The sequence below is a fragment of the Stegostoma tigrinum genome, chromosome 24, assembly GCF_030684315.1.
Source record: "Stegostoma tigrinum isolate sSteTig4 chromosome 24, sSteTig4.hap1, whole genome shotgun sequence".
Lineage (NCBI taxonomy): Eukaryota > Metazoa > Chordata > Chondrichthyes > Orectolobiformes > Stegostomatidae > Stegostoma > Stegostoma tigrinum.
The window spans coordinates 37,629,576-37,654,062 of NC_081377.1; the positions used below are offsets into that span (position 1 = coordinate 37,629,576).

The window sequence follows — 24,487 nt, forward strand, 5'->3', positions numbered from 1 at the left end:
AACGCATTCCATGCTCTCACAACTCTCTGCGTAAAGAACCTGCCTCTGACATCCCCTTTATACTTTCCACCAACCAGCTTAAAACTATGACCCCTCGTGCTAGCCATTTCTGCCCTGGGAAATAGTCTCTGGCTATCAACTCTATCTATGCCTCTCATTATCTTGTATACCTCAATTAGGTCCCCTCTCCTCCTCCTTTTCTCCAATGAAAAGAGACCGAGCTCAGTCAACCTCTCCTCATAAGATAAGCCCTCCAGTCCAGGCAGCATCCTGGTAAACCTCCTCTGAACCCTCTCCAAAGCATCCACATCTTTCCTATAATAGGTCGCCCAGAACTGGACGCAGTATTCCAAGTGCGGTCGAACCAAAGTTTTATAGAGCTGCAACAAGATCTCACGACTCTTAAACTCAATCCCCCTGTTAATGAAAGCCAAAACACCATATGCTTTCTTAACAACCCTGTCCACTTGGGTGGCCATTTTAAGGGATCTATGTATCTGCACACCAAGATCCCTCTGTTCCTCCACGCTGCCAAGAATCCTATCCTTAATCCTGTACTCAGCTTTCAAATTCGACCTTCCAAAATGCATCACCTCGCATTTATCCAGGTTGAACTCCATCTGCCACCTCTCAGCCCATCTCTGCATCCTGACAATGTCCCGCTGCAGTCTACAACAGCCCTCTACACTGTCAACGACACCTCCGACCTTTGTGTTGTCTGCAAACTTGCTGACCCATCCTTCAATCCCCTCATCCAAGTCATTAATAAAAATTACAAACAGTAGAGGCCCAAGGACAGAGCTCTGTGGAACCCCACTCACCACTGACTTCCAGGCAGAATATTTTCCTTCTACTACCACTCGCTGTCTTCTGTTGGCCAGCCAATTCTGTATCCAAGCAGCTAAGTTCCCCTGTATCTCATTCCTCCTGACCTTCTGAATGAGCCTACCATGGGGAACCTTATCAAATGCCTTACTGAAGTCCATATACACCACATCCACAGCTCGACCCTCATCAACTTTTCTAGTCACATCCTCAAAAAACTCGATAAGGTTTGTAAGGCATGACCTACCCCTCACAAAGCCGTGTTGACTGTATTTGATCAAGCCATGCTCTTCCAGATGGTCATAAATCTTATCCCTCAGAATCCTTTCTAACACCTTGCAGACGACAGACATGAGACTTACCGGTCTATAATTGCCGGGGATTTCCCTATTTCCTTTCTTGAAGAGAGGAATTACATTTGCCTCTCTCCAGTCCTCAGGTACGACTCCAGTGGAGAGCGAGGATGCAAAGATCTTCGCAAGTGGCGAAGCAATTGCATTTCTCGCTTCCCAAAGCAGCCGAGGACAAATCTGGTCCGGGCCTGGCGACTTGTCAATCTTGCTATTGATTTAATTTTATTTCTTGCTGACAAGGCAACACCACCTCCTCTGCCCATCAGCCTGTCCTTTTGACAGGTTTTGCATCCTTGAGTATTTAGTTGCCCGCCCTGATGGCCTTGTAATCAGGTCTCGGGATACCTGCAATATTGTACCCACTGATTTCAGTCTGCGCTACAAGCTCATTTATCGTGTGTCATATACAGAGTGCCTTTAACTTTAACGTGCACAGTGCTGTGTCAACTGCCCCCCTTCTCATCATTGCCGCTTAGCTGCTGCATCTGAAAATAGACTCCTGACCATTTACATACTCTCAATTCCTTGTTCCTTGTTCTGGAAACTTTAACAACCCCTGATTAAACCTCCCCTCTCCTGAACTTTTTTCATAAATTTTCCATCTAATATACCACCCTTAACCCACTACTTAGTTTAAAGCCTTATCTTTCACATACTGATTCAAAACAAAGAACAAGCTTGCCCACATTAGAATTCATTGTATTCCACTGAAACATTGTTTTTAAGCTGTCCTGCAGAATTTCCACTTTGTCTGCCTCAGTGAGAAACTCAGAATTTTATCTTTGCCTAAACCTGACTGCTCAGCCTTCCTGTTTCAAGCAGCTAGCTCTCAGAAAGAAAGGACTTTTGAAAACAACAGGGTGACATCCATTACTGAGGAAAGCTGATGAATCGCTTATTCTTCAACTTCAGGGAAATAGTGAGCATATAAACCACATTTGATTTAGGTGACTTTTTAATGCTTGTGGCAATACACTTTCCTCAGAGGACTTTTTAAACATAGCTGTTCAAATTCTGCCTCTAAGGGAATAATAAGAAAAAGGAAATGTTGCCTTAGCTAGGCAGATATATTCTAGGACTTAAATAACCACGTTATTAAACTTATTCCTGAGTCAGTTGGCATAACTGCTAAAAGGATACTGCATTCACTGAGACACAAGACATACATTCTAGCCCTGGAAGTGATTCAGATAAAAGCCACAGGACTGATTTTTCCTATCATGAGGACTGAATTATGAAGAAAAACAGCAGGAGTGTGGGCTTTTCTGCCTCGAAGGAAGACAGCTGTGAAGTGGTCTTGCAAGAAACTCCGATACAATAGCATAATGCTTGCGTTACTGAACTAATAATTCAGAAATGTGAATTAATGATATGGTGACAAAGATCCTCAAACAACATTTTCCAAACTCACAACTACTTTGATGTAGAAGGACAAAGGCAGCAGACATATAGGAACATCACCACCCTCAAGTTCCCCTCCAAGCTACGCACCATCGTGACTTGGAATTTTATTAACGTTCCTTCACTGTCGCTGGGACAAAAACCTGGAATTCTCTCTCTAAAACACACGCAGGAGGACTGCAGAAGTTCGAAAAGGCAGCTCATCACCATCTTCTCAAGGGCACCTAGGGATAGACAAGAAATGCTGGCGGCCAGCAACACCCACAGCCCAGAAATGAATAGAAAGAAAGTTCAAACCCTCCACCAAAAGTTGGGAGTAAATTCAATCAAATGAAATCAGAATAAGTAGCTAGTGCTAGTAATAATAACAATTTCAGTTAATTATTGTCAAGAAACAATTTATTTCCCTAATAATTTAAATCTGTCGGCCTATGTGGGCTCCTAAATCCACTGAAAGGTGGTTGACAAACTACCCTCTGAAATAGATTGGTAAACCATGCAATTGTATTCACAAAAGCACTACCATCTTCTCAAACAATAATTAGGGATGGGTATTAAATACTAACAACAGCAAAGTCAACATCCTACAATAGTTCAATATTGATAAAATAGATTTACAACTCTTATCGCAAACTAAATACAAAGGTCATGGATTGAAAGGCAAGAAATGCAATGGGCCAAGTGCTGGAAAATGAGATTAGTATAGTCAGGGATAACACGTTGTGGCGCTGGATGAACACAGCAGGGCAAGCAGCGTCAGAGAAGCAGGAAAGCTGACATTTCAGGTCGAGACCCTTCTTCAGAAAGATATTAGTATAGTCAGGTACTCGTTTTTGACTGACATGGACGAGATGGGCTGAAGGGCTTTATCTGTGTTATAAAACCTGTTAGCTGCGGCTGATATCAAGTCTTCCTTCTTTGCACAGAATGATCAGTATATGAAATGAGGAGATAACTTCAAATTGTTTTTAAAAGAATGCTAAGATTAGTGTTCTGTGGAGTCTTTCTAGGTGGATGAGCTCTTGGGAGAAATATTAGCTTTATAATGCTGTGATAAAGGAATTAAAGTTTCACATTTACAGTCTCTGGTTGTAATGTTCTGTCCCTTCTGGGTGAAGAATTGTGCAATGCTGATGATAGATGCAGAATGTCAGCTGTAAGTGTTTAGAAAGCCCAAACCAGTATGTTGTAATCAAACTGCTCAGTGACGTGTGCTCTTAAAGCTGTCAATATTACCTAGTCTGGGCACTTCTCAATGTTTGATGATCTAATATAATAGTCACTGATACTGATATAATTTACACATTCGTTTTTTGACATTAAGCAATCATGTTCCCACAATGAGCTTTTAAGAACTCATTATTTTCTAATTTAAATTTCCATGACGCCAACACCAAAAATCATTTTTTTCATCATTTCATACTTGTCACCACTGTAAAGAGTGTATCATTTTATTTTCTGTACTATTCATTGCAGACTAAAATGAGAAAAGAACTGTTTTACAACCCAAGACTACATAAATAATTGCACAACTCTTAAAAACAAGTGAATGAAACTCATTGTGTGAGATATTTACATTGTTGCTTTTTTCAAGCAGCTGGGCAGGTGTTTGTAGGTTGCATGGCAACATGGCATGTGTGCAGAATGAGATTTGGCCAGCACCAAGTAACTTATTGGCCTGTGCAATTCTGACTAGTCATGGATGACAGCGGTAACAAGTCGCTGGTTTCCGGGCAATTGAATGGCCTATGGATATGAAGGATACACAGAGAATCCTTTTGACTACTGGTACAGCAGGTCTGTATCTCTGCACTAAAAATGTTAGAAGCCTGAAGAAAGCTATTTTTGTTCTTCATCAGTTGTAATTAATCTGCCAACTGCCCTGTGCTTCCTGTGCAGAAATGAAAATGTTTGAAGAAAGGAAATTAAACACGGAAATTTCTGACAAGACTAAAGGAACAGCACAACACACTCCCTGAATTTAGATTATTTTTTCCCCAACTTTTTTCTCTTCATCCATAAAACCAATGTTTTTTGTTCATGTGTCTGTCTATTTATGTGTGTAGTGCTTTTAAAAAGAGGACTGACTGCTGTTTTAACAGATAGAGCCATATGTTGACAGTTTATAATTTTGTTTTCTGCTGACTAGAATTTGTTTGTTTGTCATTATAGGTTCTTCATAAGTATAGGTGCCTGGTCAGTAATTTTTATTAACTTGATGCCAGCAGACAGATGAATTGAGAATTTTGCCAACTTTGATGAAGTTGTCAGAGACGCTTGTGTCATTGTGGTAATGACTCTACCTCTGAGGCAGGAGACCTGGACTGAATTTCCACCTGCTTTCTGAGATGTGTGAGGATATCACTGAGCAGGCTGATAAAAATATCTGATTAAATTGTTAACTGTACAGTACAATATTCAGATGCGTCTTGATAGGAGAACCCCAACACCCCCACCACGGCCCCAGGTGGGGATCTAGAACACAAGGGCGCAGGCGTCTGGATGAGGCATCAGTCATTTAGACTGGGATGAGGAGAAATTTCTTCACTTGCAAAGTCGTAACTCCAGCTAATTCTTTACCCCAGGTGATTGTGGATCACAGAATGGTTACACTGTAGAAGTAAACTATTCAACTTATAATGTCAGTGGCAACTCTCTGAAAATCAGCTCATCTCACTTAGAGTCATAGAGTTAGAGAGTCTTACAGCAAGCAAACAGGCCCTTCAGCCCAAACTGGTCCATGTCATCAAAACGTCCATCCACATTAACCCCATTTCCCTGCACTTGGCACATATCCTTCTCAACCTTTCCTATGCACGTATTCATCAAAATGCCTTTTAAATGCTGTTAATGTATGCACCTCAACCATTTATTCTGGCAGTTTATTCCATATGCGTACCACCCTCTGTATGAAAAAAGTTACCCTTCCAGTTCCCATGTATTTTTTCCCCTCTTACCTTAAATTGATGCCCTGCAGTCGTCGATTCCCCAACTCTGGGGAGAAGACTGAATGCATTCACCCTATCCATGCCTCCCATGATCTTACACACTTTTATAAGATCCCCCTCACTCTCCTACATGCTAAAGAAAAATGTCCTAGCTCATAGAACATAGAACAATACAGTGCCGAACAGGCCCTTCGCCCCTCGATGTTGCGCTGACGTGTGAACTAATCTAAGCCTCTCCCCGTACACTATCCCATCACTATCCAAATGCTTATCCAAGGACTGTTTAAATGCCCCTAATGTGGCTGAGTTAACTACATTGGCAGGCAGGGCATTCCACACCCTTACCACTCTCTGAGTAAAGAACCTGTCTCTGACATCTGTCTTAAATCTATCACCCCTCAATTTGTAGCTATGCCCCCTTGTACAAGCTGAAGTTGTCATCTTCGGAAAAAGACTCTCACTGTCCACCCTATCTAATTCTCTGATCATCTTATATGTCTCAATTAAATCCCCTCTTAGCCTCCTTCTCTCCAATGAGAACAGACCCAAGTCCCTCAGCCTTTCTTCATAGGGGCTGCGCTCCAGACCAAGCAACATCCTGGTAAATCTTCTCTGCACCTTTGCCAATGTTTCCACATCCTTCCTGTAATGGGGCGACCAGAACTGCATGCAATATTCCAAATGAGGCCGCACTAGTGTTTTGTACAATTGCAGCATGACATCACGGCTCCGGAACTCAATCCCTCTGCCAATAAAACCTAACACACCGTAAGCCTTCTTAACAGCACCTTCAACCTGGGTGGCAGCTTTCAGGGATCTATGTACATGGACACCAAGATCCCCCTGCACATCCAACCTGTCCCTATAACTCAGTCCCTTGAGTTCTGGCAACATCCTTGTAAATTTCTTCTGCTCTCTTTCCAGTTTAGTAAAATCCTTCCTATAGCAAAGTGACTAAAACTGAACACAATATTCGAAGTGCAGCTTCACCAATGTCTTGTACAACTGCAGCATAACTTCCCAACTTCTATATTCAATACCCTAACTGATGAAGGACAGTGTTCCAAAAGCCTTCTTCATTGCCCTGTCTACCTGTTACGCCACTTTTAGAGAACTGTGCACTTGAAGTCCAAGGTCCCTCTGTTCCACTATATTCCTTAAGGCCCTACCATTCACCATGAAACTCCTAACTTGATTCAACTTTTCAAAATGCGACACCTCACATTTATCTACATTAAACTCCATTTGCCATTTCTTGGCCCACTTCCCCAGGTGATCAAGATCCTGCTGCAATTTCTGATAATCTTCCTCACTATCCATGATACCACCTATTTTAGCATCATTTGAAAATTTACTAATCGTACCTTGTACACTCTCATCCAAATCATTGATATAGATAACAAACAGCAAAGGGCCCAGCATGGACCCCTGAGGCACACCACTAGTCACAGGCCTCCAGTCTGACAAGCATCATTCTACGTCACTTCCTGTTTCCTACCATTAAGCCAAAAGTGTATCCAATTTGCCAACTCTCCCTGGATTCCATGCAATCTAACATTTCAGAGCAGCCTACCATGTGGAATCTTATCAAAGGCCTTATTGAAATCCATATAGACCACGCCTATTGTCCTGCCCTTATCAACCTTCCTGGTCACTTCAAAGAACTCTAACAAATTTGTGAGGCGTGATCTCCCACATACGACGCCATGCTGACTATTCCTAAATCAAACTCCGTATTTCTAAATGCATGTATATCTTATCCCACAGAATCTTCAAGAAACTTACACAGATGTTAGGCCTATTGGCCTACAATGCCCAAGTTTTTCTTTGCAGCCCTTCTTGAATAAGTACACAACATTTGCTTACCTCCAATCTTCTGGGACCTCACCTATGGCTAATGATGATGTAAATATATTAGCTAGAGCCCCCTCTATTTCTTCTCTAGCTGCTTGCAGGGTTCTTGGATATATCTGATCAGGACCAGGAAATTTATCCACCTTCATATATTCTAATACTTCCAACACCTCCTCTACTGTGATATAGACTGTCCCCAGGACATCGCAACTGACTTCCACAAGTTCCCAAGTCTTCATGTCTTTCTCTATGATAAACACAGTAGAGAAATATTCATTGAGGACCTCACCCATTTCCTGCAGTACCATACATTCATGTCCACTTTTGTCCTTGTGGAGTCCTATTCTCTTTCTAGTTATTTTTTTCCTTTAATATACTTAAAGAATCTCTTTGGATTCACCCTAATTTTCTCAGCCAAAGCTTATCTCATGCCCCCTTTTCGCCCTCCTGATTTTCTTCTTCAGTAAACTCCTTTTTTTTCTGGTAAAAACCTGAATATCTCTTGTCATCCATGGTTCCCTATTCCTGCCAACCTTCCCCTTCACCCTCATAGGAACATTTGGACCTTGAGCTCTACCTAACCTAGCACCTCCTAACACTTTTACAGGAATCCTGCAAATCATTTCTGTTCAAATGGTTATCCAATGCACTTTTGAACATCCAATACATTTCCATGACAACCTCAGGCACTACATTCCAAGCCTTAACCACATGCTGCTTAAAGATGGTCATCTGTTAATGAGACAGAAAGACACTCAATCTCTTAGGAAATTGATGGACAGATGTGAAAGTGGTGATGAGAGACCAGATCAACACCAATTTTCATTTGCATTCTCTGGAGAAAGTAAAAAGATTGAGGGGAAACAGTATCTTCTCAAATTCAGTTGTTAGATTTAAATATAGTTATTTTTGAGGCTTTCAGATAGAAACATACAGTATAAGAACAAAGAAGTCATGATAAACCAGTTTTAAAATGTCACTGTTAGACCTCAACTACTATATCCAATGCATAATGCAACAATACATTTCAAGCAGGCTGAAGAAGGTACAGAGCTGATTCTTTTGGACAACATCAAGGATGAAAGACATCAATTACATGGAAGGACTTGAGAAACAGATTTTTCTCATTAAACCAAAGAAGTCTAAGGGAATATTCAATAGAGATCTTCAGAGATTGAAAGAGTAGCTATGAGGAAACAGCTTCTGCCACTGATAAGAGGATCAATCACCAGAAGACATGGATTTGAGATACTCAGCGAGAGAGCCTATGAGTGGATTCAAGATTTTTTTATGTAGCTGATGATTTTGATCTGAAATATACTGCCTGAAATGTTGGTGAGGGCATGTTGAAAATAACATTCAAAAGGACTATGACCTATGCATGAAAAGGAAAATGTTTGCAGGGCTATGGAGAAAGGACAGGGAGTGGATGAATTGAAGATTGATTAATTAATGCAATTTTTAAAAGGGCTCGCAAAAGCATGATGAGTTGAATGATTGCCTTCCATGCTGAATAATTTGTAAATCCACATGTAACTATGCACACTGAAATAGTTTACTTCAAGTTTTAAAGCAAATGTGTGAAAACTCAATGCAAACCCTTACTGAACTCAAAGAAAGATGCTGAAAATTTACGAAAGTGTCACATTATATGATTTCTCTTTGTTACTTCACTAGACAACTGGGACTAAAAATAATTTGTACTTGTCACATGCTCTATCTACATGGAATTTTCATTGCAGTTTCAGTTAAAAAGGAAATTTCCCTTTCTTGCTTGCTCATTGTTCAACCACTCCCTGTGGCAGCAAATTCGCCTGTAAAGAAGTTTCTTCTGAATTCCCTGTCAGATTTCTTGGTGACAATTTTATATGGATGGCCTTGAGTTATGCTCTTCCCACGGCACCTTATAAGTTTAAAGTTCTCTACTAAGTCGCTATTCAGCTTTCTTTTGTGAGAAAAAAAACAGCCAACTTGTCAATACCTAACATATGTATATCCTTGTGTTTCTAATATTGCCCTTGCCCTGTAAGAACAAAATTTTATGGTCTCTCATCGGAAGGTTTGCAGGTAGGGATACCTATAAAATTCCCCAGGTAACCCTCCCAATAGCTTTTACCTGACTGTAATTTGACACGGTTTGTATAAGGCACAGGACAGCCTTTCTACCTTGACCAGTTATTGTCCACTTTCTGGTTCAGGCTCAATTTTGAGGCTGGAAGCAATTCAGAGACGCAGGGTAAGTCCCACAGACCAACCTGCTCAGGTCTCAGGTGTGAAATAGGGAGCCTCCATGAAAAGCCCCTTCTCGTGTTAGGCAACAGCCCAAATCACAAAATCTTCTTCCCATGAATGGCCTCTTTTACCCCCATGCCTCTCCATACAGCACTCCATTCTCCTGAGGCCTGTTCTCACCTCCCTAGCATACAAAACCCAAAAGCTTATCTGGTTACGTACTCTGAGACATATAATCTGGGAGCTGCAATTCACCCCAGTCTTATCCACTGTTGCTGCTTAGATAACAGTAAGGAGCAGATGACAGATTTGCTGGCAACTCTGAAGTGGAATTTATGTCCATCATGCTGTTGCAAGTCCAGCCTCCAGCAGATTAACACTCCTTGAAGTGAGAAAACCGGACACCTGAAAATTCCTGTCTTAGGTATAAGGTATTGCCATTGGCAAAGCTAACTTCAATCCATTGATTACTACATTAAACTGCATATGAACAAACCCTGTGGGAGAGGGAGGTGGGTTGTTTCAACAAAAAAAACAAAAGAACTGCTGATGCTGTAAATCAGAAACAAAAACAGAAGTTGCTGGAAAAGCTCGGCAGGTCTGGCAGCATCTGTGAAGGAAAAAACAGTTAATGTTTTGCGTCCATGATAATGGGAACTGCAGATGCTGGAGAATCCAAGATAACAAGATGAAGGGTCTAGGCCCGAAACGTCAGCTTTTGTGCTCCTGAGATGCTGCTTGGCCTGCTGTGTTCATCCAGCTTCACACTTTGTTATCAACGTTTTGGGTCCAGTGACCCAATGTTAACTCTGTTTTTACCTTCACAGATGCAGCCAGACTGGCTGAGCTCTTCCAGCAATTCAGGTTGTTTCAATAGTTTATTGTTCAGTAAGAACAATATAGGCATGCAATTTCTATTTCAGTTTTGGGTTTTACACATTTTGAAGGCTTCCTGAAACCCAGCAGTGAAATCAAGATGAAAACAGCAGTTGACGTGGCTAAACACATTAAAGAAATATGGTAAAGAAATATAGCAAGAAATTTTCAGTGCTCTCCTAACAGCCTGTTGGAAACAGATTGTTTGTTTTATTCATGAAGAGAGGCTACTTTACATACTTGGGAGGTGTGACTTACACTTGGAGGTGCAATCTATCACATAAATACAAGTGCTACTTATTCTGAAATAAGGTCAGGATGTAAAAACCTCATTGTCAAGACACTGCTGTGAATTATTTTTCAACCCTAAAGAAAATGGGGCATCAGACGGCCATAGCTCACTAGAAGTCACATACCTGATTTATGAGGAATTCAGGCAGTAGATAAGATTTTCCAATGTGTCTGAACACCAGTGTCTTAGGATATTAAGATGTTGGTAGATGTTTTCAGGCTGCTGAATCTAGGCAAACAGCAGCTGTCGAAGTTACCACTACCCTCAATTTGTGTTGTGAGCTCCGTATAGGGAGAGTCACTTGCTGATATACTGTTAGCTTTGCCAATGGTAACACCTTATACTTAAGACAGGAATTTTGAATTTTTAGGTGGCTGGTTTTCTCATTTCAGGGAGTGTTAATTTGCTGGAGGGTGGACTTGAAATAGCATGGACATAAATTCCACTTCAGTGTTGCTGGCAAATCTCGGCTAGAGACAAATGCAAAGACTTGGAGATGGCAAATAAATGCTTAAGATAGGTGACCAGTGATTTGCTTCTCAGGGCTGGCAATCATGACAACTTTGCAGGTGAGAATGTCAGTCAGAATGAGATGGTGCTTGGGTTGACTTCCACAGTGGCAGTGCTGCCAAACATGCAGGGAAGCTGGCTTCAACCTACTGCAATTAACTGCAGTGAGCATCTCCCTCAGGATAGACAGGTTCGAAATTTCAATGTCTAGGGACAGTCTGATAACTTAGAGCTACAAAGTGTTAATCGGTGGACAATTCTCCAAAGTAATGAAAATAAAATCTCAGAACCAGTATTGTGAGTAATATTCACAATGTGAGGTTTCAGTTTAACCTGTCATTTGCCATTATGCTGTCACCTTGTTTTCACTGGTCAGTTCTGCAAAGCTTACAAATATTCCAAATACTTGTGAAAATCACTTTTCATGAGCGATTGACATATTGAAATTGCCAGCCTTCATTTTTCATGGGAATTACTCTCACACGTGGTCTAATGACTCATGGTTAAAATACAATAAATTGACGTGATGCAGCAAGCTTCTTGATGCACTATCAGATTGAATTTACAAATCCTACCAGGGCAGAGAGATCGAGGTAGGTAGGGGCAAAAATATAGCTCAAGTTCACTGCCTCTTGTCTATTTTTTAAGATTAAATTTAATTAGCCTGTTTCAGATGTGTATGATACATCTCCGGACCAGATGGCACTTGAACCCACGTCTTCTAGGCTCAAACATTATCGCTTGGGCTATTTTTACTAGAAACTGAATCAGTGTCAACAGGTAGTCAATTAGCCTTATTAAGGGCCTAATTAAACCCAGTTAGGTGAGGCCAGCTAGAATTTTTCAATTAATTTCTAGTTTTGCATGTCAGCAGGGGCCAGGTTAGGTGCCCGAACCAGGCACACAACTGCAGGCAGGCTGACAGATCCTCCATGCCTACTTAGATGCAAACAGCAGCCATATGACATTCCGTAACCACAGAGATCTTACCCCTGGCCCCCATAAGGAAAACCCTAGGACTTAATTCGAGCACTTTTAAGCCAGAACCTCTTCTGGAACTCGAGATCCTGAAAATAAAAATCCCTCCAATGATCTCTCCACAAAGCTAACTCATCCACTGAACAAGGGTCAGATTTTTCTATTTCTTCCGTGTAAAACCACAGATGTTTTTAAATCAAATTGTTCAGATACATTATTGTACAAAATGCGGAGGAATCCATTGTACAAAATACGGAGGAATGTATTGTACAAAATGCAGAGGAATGGGATTGTGGGAGATATAGTAGTTTGGATCGGAAATTGGCTTGCTGAAAGAAGACAGAGGGTGGTAGTTGATGGGAAATGTTCATCCTGGAGACCAGTTACTAGTGGTGTACCGCAAGGGTCGGTGTTGGGTCCAGTGCTGTTCGTCATTTTTATAAATGACCTGAATGAGGGCGTAGAAGGATGGGTTAGTAAATTTGCAGACAACACTAAGGTCAGTGGAGTTGTGGATAGTGACGAAGGATGCTGTAGGTTGCAGAGAGACATAGATAAGCTGCAGAGCTGGGCTGAGAGGTGGCAAATGGAGTTTAATGCAGACAAGTGTGAGGTGATGCATTTTGGTAGGAGTAATTGGAAGGCAAAGCACTGGGCTAAAGGTAAGATTCTTGGTAGTGTAGATGAGCAGGTGTCCATGTACACAGGTCTTTGAAAGTTACCACCCAGGTTGATAGGGCTGTTTAGAAGGCATACAGTGTTTTAGCTTTTATTAATAGAGAGATCGAGTTCCGGAACCAAGAGGTTATGCTGCAGCTGTACAAAACTCTGGTGCGGCCGCACTTGGAGTATTGCATACAGTTCTGGTCACTGCATTATAAGAAGGATGTGGAAACTTTGGAAAGGCTGCAGGGAGATTTACTAGGATGTTGCCTGGTATGGAGGGAAGGTCTTACGAGGAAAGGGTGAGGGACTTGAGGCTGTTTTCGTTAGAGAGAAGAAGGTTGAGAGGTGACTTAATTGAGACATATAAAATAATCAGAGGGTTAGATAGGGTGGATAGGGAGAGCCTTTTCCGAGGATGGTGACGGCGAGCACGAGGGGGCATAGCTTTAAATTGAGGGGTGAAAGATATAGGACAGATGTCAGAGGAAGTTTCTTTACTCAGAGAGTAGTAAGGCAATGGAACGCTTTGCCTGCAACAGTAGTAGATTCGCCAACTTTAAGTACATTTAAGTCATCATTGGACAAGCATATGGACGTACATGGAATAGTGTAGGTTCGATGGGCTTGAGATCGGTATGACAGGTCGGCACAACATCGAGAGCCAAAGGGCCTGTACTGTGTTGCAATGTTCTATGTTATCACATTACACTGAAGCAGGTAGGACTTGAACATATGCTTCCTGGCCTAGATGTAGGGATATTACCAGTGTGCCACAAGACCATGCTTATTTGAACAATTGCACATGTTAACCCTTACTAATTTGTGTACATGCAGATTCAACACAAGTCCTTAATTCTGGAATGAAAGATACTAATGTTGGGAATGCATTCTGAGGCTAATCATTATTAGAAAATAGCAAGACATTACAGTAGTGAGTTAGACCCGTCATCATTACTGGAAGATCTTTAGTTCACATTTCAGTGATTGTAGTCAGACATAATAATTACTAGCACATGAATGAGTAGGTAATAATGTGGTAATATTGGCCTATTTGTTGTTTGTCACAAATTTAATCAGTAAATATTGAAAAAAGATGTTCAAGTCAAGGTTAATTGCGCACTTTTACTCAATGGGGTACAAAGAGGCTATCCGAGTTAATACTTCCAAATATGCAAAATAGTACACAGATTGACAGTTCTAAAAGGCAAGATTAAGGCAAACACCAGTAAATATTTTGTATTACACACAGCAATCAATAGTTAAGTAGCTGTTAGAAATGGCTATGAGGAAAAGATATTGGTATTGTTTAAGAAGGAACTAAGTGCTCCAATGTGGCAATATTGGGGGAGAATTTTGGAAGGCAGCGGCCAAATGGACTAAAGGGTCTCCTCCATTCAGATGGGCATTTTGCTAATAGGGATTCATTAACTTTATCTCTGGGCCAGGGCACACTATGCAATACAAAAGCCACATACACAAACAGATATTTCATACTTTAGATCTCATTTTTGTGAATGTATACTGGTTGTGGTGAAGCTATGTATGGTGAGTTTGTTCAATGTTGGTAGAATGGGCATTGAGAAGAAAACTTATACCTGATCAAAGAACTGCATTTTTGGAAGGCAAATGGGAAGACCCACAGAATTTTGCCAAGAATCTGAAATTTCTTGAGTCCCATCACATTATTTCTAGGATTATAACAGTGTCTGCTAGATTCCATCATTTAGACATATTAGAGATAGTACCTTTGACAACTGCTGGTCTTTATTCAAGCATTGCCTTGAATGATAAGATCCAGGGAAAATACATCTTTGAACAGGATAATGATGTAATTAAAGGCCAGAACAAGTATTACCTAATATAGCATACAGTCACAGAAAACAAAAAAAACGGACATTGCAATCAATTTGCCTCCACAATCAGGTAGACGGGTTTGGTCAGCTGTTTTGAAACTTCATCAGGTGATCTGTTGATGAATTGACCAACTCAGACAGATCTTAGTTTATAGGACTTATAAATAATCAATGTCATTGTGAATTTCTCCTGTTGCTTTACAGTGTCATAAATGTGTACGATAAAAGTAGAGTGGTATCCAAGTTGTTACATGACATTGATATCTGGACCGTAACTTTTGGCTTGAGGGAGTTTTATAATTATTCGAATTCCATTGATTAACTGCATATAAGTAAGGTGAGTCGGGGAAAGGGAATAAAAATGGAAAAGAAAACTCCAACTGAATAAGAAAAGTCCCTATAATTTAAACATTTGTGAAGCCCTAGGAACAGTACAACTTAAGTATTTTTAGACTTTTTTTTCATAAAATAAGCAATGTCCAATGTGAAACAGGTTTGCAACCATTCCAGATAATTTATTTTATTTGACATATTCAGCAAACATCGTGACTGAAAGAAAATATAATTGTTACTTGCACTGAAGCTAAAGTGTCAGGACCCTTTATACAACATTAATTTACAAGATTTCACTGAATCAAATAAGAACAAAGAGCAATACAGCTCAGGAACAGGCCCTTTGGACCATCAAGTATGCACAGATACACGGCAACTTTCTAAGCTAAAGACCTTTTGTCTCCTGTGGTACGTATCCCTCTATTCCCTACCAGTCTGTATATAAAAAAAAACTCTTGCCTCTCTCAACTGCATTATATTTTCCCTCTTTCATCTTAAACCCATGTTCCCTAGTAGTTGAGATTTCTATCCCGCCTTTCAATTTTGTAAACTTCTATCAGGTTGCCCTTCAGCCCCTGACGTTTCAAGTGAAAACAAACCAAGTTTGATCATAACTCTCCTCATAGTTAATACTCTCCAAACTAGACAACATTCTGATTAATAAAATATGAGGCTGGATGAACACAGCAGCCCAGCAGCATCTCAGGAGCACAAAAGCTGACGTGTGCTCCTGAGATGCTGCTTGTCCTGCTGTGTTCATCCAGCCTCACATTTTATTACCTTGGATTCTCCAGCGTCTGCAGTTCCCATTATCACATTCTGATTAAACCATTTCTGCACACACTCTAAAGCATCCACATCTTTCTGGTAATGTAGTAATCATAACTGTACATAATATTCCAAATGTGGCTGACTAAAGTTCTATACAGCTACAACATGATTTACCAATTTTTTTTACCCAATTCCATGAATGATGAAGGCAAGAATGCCATATGCCTTCTTGGCCACCTTATCCACTGTGGACCTGTATACCTAGATCTCCTTGTATATTAACGTGTCTAAGGTTTCTGCAGTTTACTGTTTCCTTCTCCCTTGCATTAGACCGTTTAAAATGCATCACCTTGTATTTGTCCAGATTAAATTCCATCTGCCATTTCTCTGCCCAAGTCTCCATCCTATCTGTATCCTCTGGCAATCCTCCTCACTAACCACAGCTCCCCCAATATTTGTGTCATCCACAAAACAAAGTGACACACACAACACACACACACACACACACACACACACACACACACACACACACACACACACACACACACACACACACACATAAACAAGAAGGGCCCAAGTACTGATACTAGCAGAACACCACTCCATTTAACAGAAATCACTAGTTTAAAAAAAATCCTTCCACCACTAGTCCATCATTTATGACCAAACCAGTTCTGTATCAATCATACCAGCTCACCATGGATCTCACGTGGCTTCACCTTCTTGATCAGTCTGCCATGAGGCCTTGTTAAAGCCTGCATACACAACATCCAGCATTCTATCCTCACACATGCCTGTCACTTCCTGAAAAATCTGAATCAAGTTTGTGAGACATGACCTGCCCCGCACAAAGCTATGCTGCGCATCACTAATAAGTCACAGATTATGAATAAAAACACAAATCCTTGGCTGTAAGTTGTCATCAAGTTAAACAGACCACTAAATGACGAGGAAATCAATTTTTACCTCAGTGAGAAAAGATGAAATAATTCAACAGTGAAGTAAAAATTGAGATTTTCCACCATCATTGTATGTATAAGTAATACTCAGGATGATAAATTCAACTATTGAGATAAAAAACTTATACAAGACATCAATAGGCACATTACATATAATACTACGACCACGTCCTTAATGGAATTAATCAAAAGCAATGTTTGAAATCCTTTTCCAGTACAGGTTAAGGTGCAGCAGTTTTAACTTGCAACCATTTGGAAATTTCACTCATTTACTACTGCATGGCATCTATTCAAAATATTGGCTGAGGTTCAGTGGTTTAGGCCGGATGTGGATTGACATATTCAGATATTGATATATGTTAAATCCAATCTGAGTATCACAAAACATGCTTGAAAACTTTAAACAAAATAAAAGTACAAAAACAAAGATGCTTTTCGGCCACTGATCATTCTGTGCTGCTTGTGTCCTAGAACTCCAAGTAATCAAGTGCAATGTCGTAGCAGAAGCGGTATTGTTTCTGAAAAATAAGGAACAAAGATACAAGTTTAGTTCAGGATCTACCTTCACTGTCTAAAATTTCCCCTTTCAGCTTTTTTTGGTATTGCTAATTTCCCCGTTTTCCTCCTGTCTACTAAATGCCCTTCTTTATTCTTGCAGTACATTTCTAGTGTCATCTGTCGTTTTCTGGCACCAAGCTTGACTCACCATTTTTCACAGGTGAACAGAACAGTGGAGGTGATTAGGACATTAAATTGTCTCAATTTTAGCTTCACCTGATGTCCACATGCACAAACATTTAAAAGATATTTGAAGAGTCACACTGTACTTGAAACATTAACTCTTTCTTTCTCCACAGATGTTGCCAGACCTGCTAAGGTTCTCCAGTACTTTGTTTCTGTTTTATCTTGTAAATAGAAACTCTTAGTTGAAGTTAATCAGTTATTTTGGAGGGAGTGTTGAACAGTTATGTCTTTCAACAAATATCTCAAAATACTCAGCTGCTAATGAGTAAAACCTAAGTGATTACAGTGCACAGCACATCTTCTGTGCATAGAAAACCAAACCAGCATGTTTCCTTAGAAACAGCAGTTGGGAACAATTCATCACAAAACCTATTCCTGTTATTCTACCTGTGATGTTTCAAATAATGAAGAAGTAAGATTTTCTGTTAATAACTAATTCTATATTATAATTATCATAGAAAGCATTCTGTGCAGCTCCAAATAAATTTAACTATAATAGCTATGTGCTTCTTGTTACAGTCATTTAATATTCAACAGGTGTTCTTCTTTAAAGTAAAACACTTGCAGGATACACCTTATAATTTCTCATTCAGTGTAGGCCGTAGCGGATATGCATCAATGGTAATATAGTGTTATGATGGACTTCAGCCAATAATTTTGAACAGGGAAGGTATACATAAAATAAGCAGCCTGAGCCTTAATTCTGATCATGATTTAGTGCTAATTGGTCCAGAGACGGAGCTGTCTTACTTGTAGCTCAATGAATAGAATGTTCAACTACCTCACTCCAAAGACTTGCTTAGATGATTCAGGCTGATAGTCTCATGAAGTGTGAAGAATGCAGTAATGTAGAGGTGCTACTTTCATAGGAGACATTAAATCATTGTCTATCTTTTCTGGGAAAATGCCAAAGATCCTAAGCCTCTACTTAAACTTAGAGTCCTAGCCAGTATTTGTCCCTTAAACAGCATCATAAAAACCAAAAGAACAGCAGATGCTGTGAGTCAAAAACAAAAACAAAGTTGCTGTAAAAGCTCAGCAGGTCCAGCAGCATCTGTGAAAGAAAAGGCAGAGTTACTATTTCAGGGCTGGTGACCCTTCCTCAGAATTATGGTGGCTGGAAAATGTCAGTTTATATGCAGAAAATGGGGATGTGGGTAGGGTAGGGAGAGGCAAAGATTAGATAACGATCAGGCTGGGAGGGTGAATAGTTGTTAATAGGGACTGTTAGTGTCTAACAATAGGTGGTGTGTAGTGGCAGGCTATGTGGTAACAAGGCTTGGTGTTGTGGGTAGGGAGCCGAGACATGGGAATAGATTAGGCTCTAAAATTATTGAACTCGATATTTGTGTCCGAGGTATTGTAGGGTCCCCAAGCGTGAGATATTGTTCTTCCAGCTTGCATTGAGGTTCGCTGGAACACTGCAGCAGGCCAGAGACAGATGTTGGACAGGGAACAGGGTGGCATGTTGAAGTGGCAGGCAGCAGGTTGTTCAGAGTCTGTTTTGTTAGCAGAACGTAGATGTTCTGTGAAGCAGTCACCCACTTTCATTTCTTCACTTGGAGACCAGATTGTGAGCAGCGAATGCAGTAGACTAGATTCTGAGAAGTGCAGGTGAAGTGTTGCTTCACCTGGAAGATATGTTTGGGTCCTTGAATTCTGGGGAGGGAGGAGGTAAATGGGCAGGTGCTGCACCTTTGCTGGTGACAGGGGAAGGTGCTGGGGAGTGGTGGTGTTGGGGGTGAAGGAAGTGTGGGCCCGGGTGTCCCAGAAGAAACAGTCCCTGTGGAAGGCTGACAAGGGAGGGGAGGGGAATGTGTGTCTGGTGGTGGCATCTTGCTGGAAGTGGTGGAAATGGCATCACAAGAACAGATAATCTATTCTTTTTACATTGCTGTGTACAGAACCTTGAAATAGACAAGAAGGGTCCTGAGCCGAAACGTCAAACTTTCCTGTTCCTCTGATGCTGCTTGGCCTGCTGTGTTCATTCAGCTTCACACCGTGTTACCTCTTAAAATAAACAAATTTGCTCCTGTATTTCCCACATTACAGTGCAAAAGTACTTTATTTGGAGTACCATGAAGTTAAAAAAAATGTTATTTGTAAATATGTATATTCTAAATGTAATGGATGAAAATTGCTGAGCTTTGGTGTCTTGTAGACTATGATTACGGCAGGCTAAGTGAAGACTTCCTGCTGATTTCTTATACGCTAAATTAATATATAAATGTCAATGAATAGCTGTGAGAGATCAACAAACCCAGACTGTATGAAGCCTTTGCAGCGAGTATGAAAATTTAAGCGTTTAAAATGTGTTTTTGATCAAAAATTAGAATTCAATGTCTAATTTTGAAAGACAGAATTGAATTTTAGTCGTCAATATAATCTCACACTAATCTACCCACCCTAATTTTTGAAAGTTTCAATTAACTCAACATCACCAGATTTTTAGAGGCAATAACTGCAGTTTGTTTATATTGTGCACCTTTGAATGTCAGATGCATATAGAGAACACACGCACACACACCATATCACAAAGCTACAACAGTTGCTCAAAGCACTTCACATTCAAAGGCTGCAGTCCCATCAGATACTTCAATTCATAATGGTGTAAAGCTAATCATATTTGTGAAAATTTGGTTCATGGATCTTGGAAGCCACTTCTGGTTTGACCTGCACAGCCCCCACTCACCAGGCAGTCAACCATGTTTGGTTGGTTGTTGCGTAAAGTCTGTACTGCATGGAAAACATCCACCATCTTTTGGTATTTGATCATCTCCATGATGGAAATAGATGCACAGAGTATTCCACTCTGCCCTCCTCCATTCCTAAAACAAGATGGTCAAAGATTAAACAGGCTTTCATTCTTTCCACTGTATTAAAATTCCTACCCATTACCAGCACTATTTGTTCATTTGTACAGATAGACAGATTTACAGCCACCAGGGATGAAGCGTTTGTAAGGAATTGACAGAAGTGGTACATTGAAATTGCAGCCTTGCCAGGGCAAGAAATTGAAATGGGCAGTACTAGAAGTTACTCTGTGAGTGCCAACGAACTGGCATTTCAGCTATCTCAACACACTTCCTCCATCTTGGGCCATTTTCCTAGTGATAAAAAGTGGCAAGTGACGAGCCTACCCACCTGACTACAGCACGTAACCAATAAAAATAATTAGCAGCCTCATAAGGCCAACCGAATTAATCTGATAGGCTCCAGTAAGCAGGGTTAGTTTAGCTACTGAAAGTAGTTTCCCAGCAGCTGACTGTGTAGGTCAACATTCCAGGCAGGCCTGCAGGCTCACCTTGCATGCCTAGGTGCAGCAGTAACCACTGCAGTGCGGGCTTCCCATCACCCCATCTATACACACCTGTCCCCTGCTTTGGGGGCTTGACAACAAAAATTATTTTTTAATTTCAAATTTAACATGTTGGAGAGAGCTTCACTCATTTCTCTTCCACAGCATGCATGCAGCTGCTTTCAAACTGGAAGGTCTCTGTTGATCCATCAACCTTAACTGGATAGTGAGACTGGCCTTTAATTGGCTGTATGGAAAATCACAATGAATGGCTGTTTCCTGCACAGTTGCTCACTGCCTTTTGAGCCTATCAGTGTGATTCAGGAAAATGCAGGGGAAGCCAGTTACTATTACTATTCCAGGAGTCTGGTATTCCTTTTTTTTCCCTCTCTTCCAAAACAGAACTTTGAACTACTTCTCTGGTATCCAGTCCGATAGTTAATGAAAAATATCATAGGGAAGCAAAGGTGACTTTAAAAAACAGTTAAGATGAGTTTTTAATAATTAATTCTTCAAATGTGAGCTTTGAAAACTGTGTTCTGATACAGTGCCAGAACCTGATGAGCCAAAACATGGCAAAAACAAATTGACAAAAAGGAAAACAGGAAAAAGGGGAAAGTTTTTGGAGGTTTTACTTCCTACAGTTTGTGAATATTAAAAGGGACAAGCTAGTATAGATTTTCCAAGGGAGTTTGTTGTGACAAATGTTTAAAATATCTACTTGTATAAATATTGTACATTATCAACAGTCTATTTAACAAATAGAAGTTGTCTTAATTTATTCTTTTCAATTTCTCCACTGTTGCTACAGTTCAATCCAAATCAAAGTATTGTCCATAGCTACTATTGACTGGGCTCTTTATCTATCAATCAATCAATCAATCAGGTGTACGTTCACAGGCAAGAAACAAACAGTCTTGACACTTTGCTCACATAATTTGGGATAAAATAGACTATCCAAATATTAATTATCAGTCATCTGTTCACAAGACAACTGTGCGAAGAGTTTGAATAGTTGACTGAGGAATTGATCATTTGGTTGAATGGTTGTTGCTCCATCAATAAACATGCAAAGTTAACCTTCGGACATCTCAATCATTAACCTGTACAGTCATCTATTTCAAACATGAGAAATGGCCGATAGCTAAATTACTCACAAACGGTGAATGACAATTCGCCCATCACCACATTTTGTCTGCCATTGTTCAATTTTCCTCAGTAGGTTTAAGAATGATTTCTTGCATTTGGGTACACCACTGTTTGTAGGCCACTGAAGGTATTGGAAATGTTTCACTCTCAGATATTTTTCCTGTAACAGAGACAATATGAATAATTAGTGTTAAAAGAAACTCTTGAGTTTCAATTTAACCTCAAGCTGTAATTATGTGTTTTTACAGTAGCTGAAATAATAACCCTCTTCTAAGATTCGTGCTCCAACCTTACTGCTCCCCTAGCCATACTCTCCCAGTATAATTTCAACAATGGCATAGACCTGACAATATGGAAAATTGCGAGCACTGTAAACAAAAAGCAGCACAAATTCAACTCTGTCAATTACTGTCCCATCATTTTACCCTCAATTATGAGTAAATTTAAGGAAAATCAGGCAGCACCCATTTACAGTTTGGGTTCCATCAAGGCCACTCAGCTCCTGACTATGTGACAGCCTTGGTTCAAATATAGACAAAAGAGCTGAATTCCAGAGGTGAAATGAGAGCAACAGCCCTTGACATTAAGACTGTATTGACTGAATGTGGAATCAAGGAGCAAACTCTTCACTAGTTGAAGTCATGCCTGGCACATAGGAAGACAGTTGTGGGTGGTGGAGGTCAGTCACCTCAACTCTAGGACATCTCTGCAAGAATTAATTAGGGTAATGTCCTGGGCCCTATCATCTTCAACTGCTTTATCAATGACTTTCTGGCCATGATAAGGTTAGAAGTGGGGATGTTTACCATTTGTAACTCCTCAGATACTGAAGCAGTCCATGTTCAAATGTAACAAGACCTGGACAATTTCCAGGATAAGGCTGGCAAATGGCAAATAAGTTTCATGGCATGCAGTGCCAGGCAATGACCATCTCCACGAGAGACAATCTAACCACTACGCTTTAACATTCACTCATGTTAACATCACTGAATCCCCAATATCAACATTCTAAGGGTTACCATTGACCAGAAACTCAATTTGATTTGCCACATACACAACGGCTACAAGAGCAGGTCAGAGGCTAGGAATACTGTGGTGAGTAACTCACTTCCTGACTCCCCAGATTCTGTTCACCATCTAAATAGCATAAGTCTGGAGTGTGCTGGAACTTTCCTCATGTGTCCAGATGGGTGCAGCTCCAGCAACACTTAGGAAGCTTGACACCATGCAATACAAAGCAACCTGCTTTACTGACACCACATCCACTCCCTGCACTACCGACACTCAGTAGCAGAGGTGTGTATTATCTACAGGATATGCCATGGAAATTCACCAAAAATCCTCAAATAGCACCTTCCAACCCAAGGGCCATTTCCATTTAGAAGGACAAAGGCAGAAGATATACAGGAACACCACCACCTCTAAAACCCCCTCTGAGCTATTCATCATCCTGACTTGCAAATATATCACTGTTCCCTCACTGTTGCTGGGTCAAAATACTGGAATTTCTTCCCAAAGTGCATTGTGGCTCTATCTAAAGCATGTAGACTGCACCAAGCTTGAAGGCAGCTCACCATCATCTTCTCAAGGGTAACTAGGGATGGGCGATAAATGTTGGCTAGCTGGAGATAGTGGTAGCTCAGTCACTAGGAAACAAGCCAGTTGCACATGTGAGTGAATTCCCAAAGTCATAGTTGAATTTTCCCTTTATTCATTTTTTTGTTGCATAAAGTGGCACAATAATATCAATTAGTTTCTTGCTTTGTAAGATACAAGGTGACCTCAAGGTCAGAATTGCTTGAGACTTCTTCTCCATCCTCAATCTCTTGCTCTCTCTCTAATCTTTCACCACACAGCCTAGAGTCTGCTCTTGGTATGACAGGACTTCTGATGTCTGATGTCCTTTTCTGTGACTAAATTAGCATTTCACTCCCAGGAGGTGTTATTACACATTAATTGTGCAGTTAGAACTCAGTAAAGCTTGGAATGTCAATCTATTCTGGTATTGCAGTCTAACGTCACATTTCTGAACAACAGACTTTCATATATCATAGACAAAATCCACAGGATCCATTTAAGATCCCACATGAATTTGAGATCTTCTGTTACAAAAGCCAAGACATTTAATTCAGAATTTTGCTTCTCAATACTTCACCTCTATTTTTCCCATCCACTGATACAAAGGTTGATTTTGTTCCAAGTGTCTTATTTGTTTTGTTTCATTCTGTTGACAGGATTTTTGCAATAACGGTCCTTCAACATAAGTTTTTGTTCTGTTCATTTCAACTGACTAAAAAATGATTTTTTGACAATTTTTTCTAAGAATATTTAATCATCTTGGGTGCCCTGACTGCTGAAGCAGTGTGCTGTAAATCAAGACTCAATATTCACATAAGGACTTTGTTTTAAAAATAATGAAGATATGCAGAGTACCTCAAATTTACT

General features: G+C 40.3%; 2 protein-coding genes across 2 annotated transcripts in view; both read right to left on the minus strand.

Annotated features, from left to right (window-relative positions):
* The window catches only part of themis2 (thymocyte selection associated family member 2), a 109,911-nt gene extending 92,617 nt beyond the window's left edge, over window positions 1-17,294 (minus strand). The window contains exon 1 of the mRNA XM_048557871.2: window positions 16,590-17,294. Within this exon, the coding sequence (XP_048413828.1) occupies window positions 16,590-16,662 (73 nt within the window). The 5' untranslated portion in view covers window positions 16,663-17,294. The remainder of the gene's footprint in view (window positions 1-16,589) is intronic.
* The window catches only part of LOC125464900 (receptor-type tyrosine-protein phosphatase U-like), a 321,742-nt gene continuing 314,523 nt past the window's right edge, over window positions 17,269-24,487 (minus strand). The window contains exons 29-32 of the mRNA XM_059654370.1: window positions 22,263-22,268; window positions 22,051-22,202; window positions 20,288-20,423; window positions 17,269-17,369 (exon numbers count right to left, since the gene is read on the minus strand). Coding sequence (XP_059510353.1) covers window positions 17,319-17,369; window positions 20,288-20,423; window positions 22,051-22,202; window positions 22,263-22,268 — 345 coding nt within the window. The 3' untranslated portion in view covers window positions 17,269-17,318. The remainder of the gene's footprint in view (window positions 17,370-20,287; window positions 20,424-22,050; window positions 22,203-22,262; window positions 22,269-24,487) is intronic.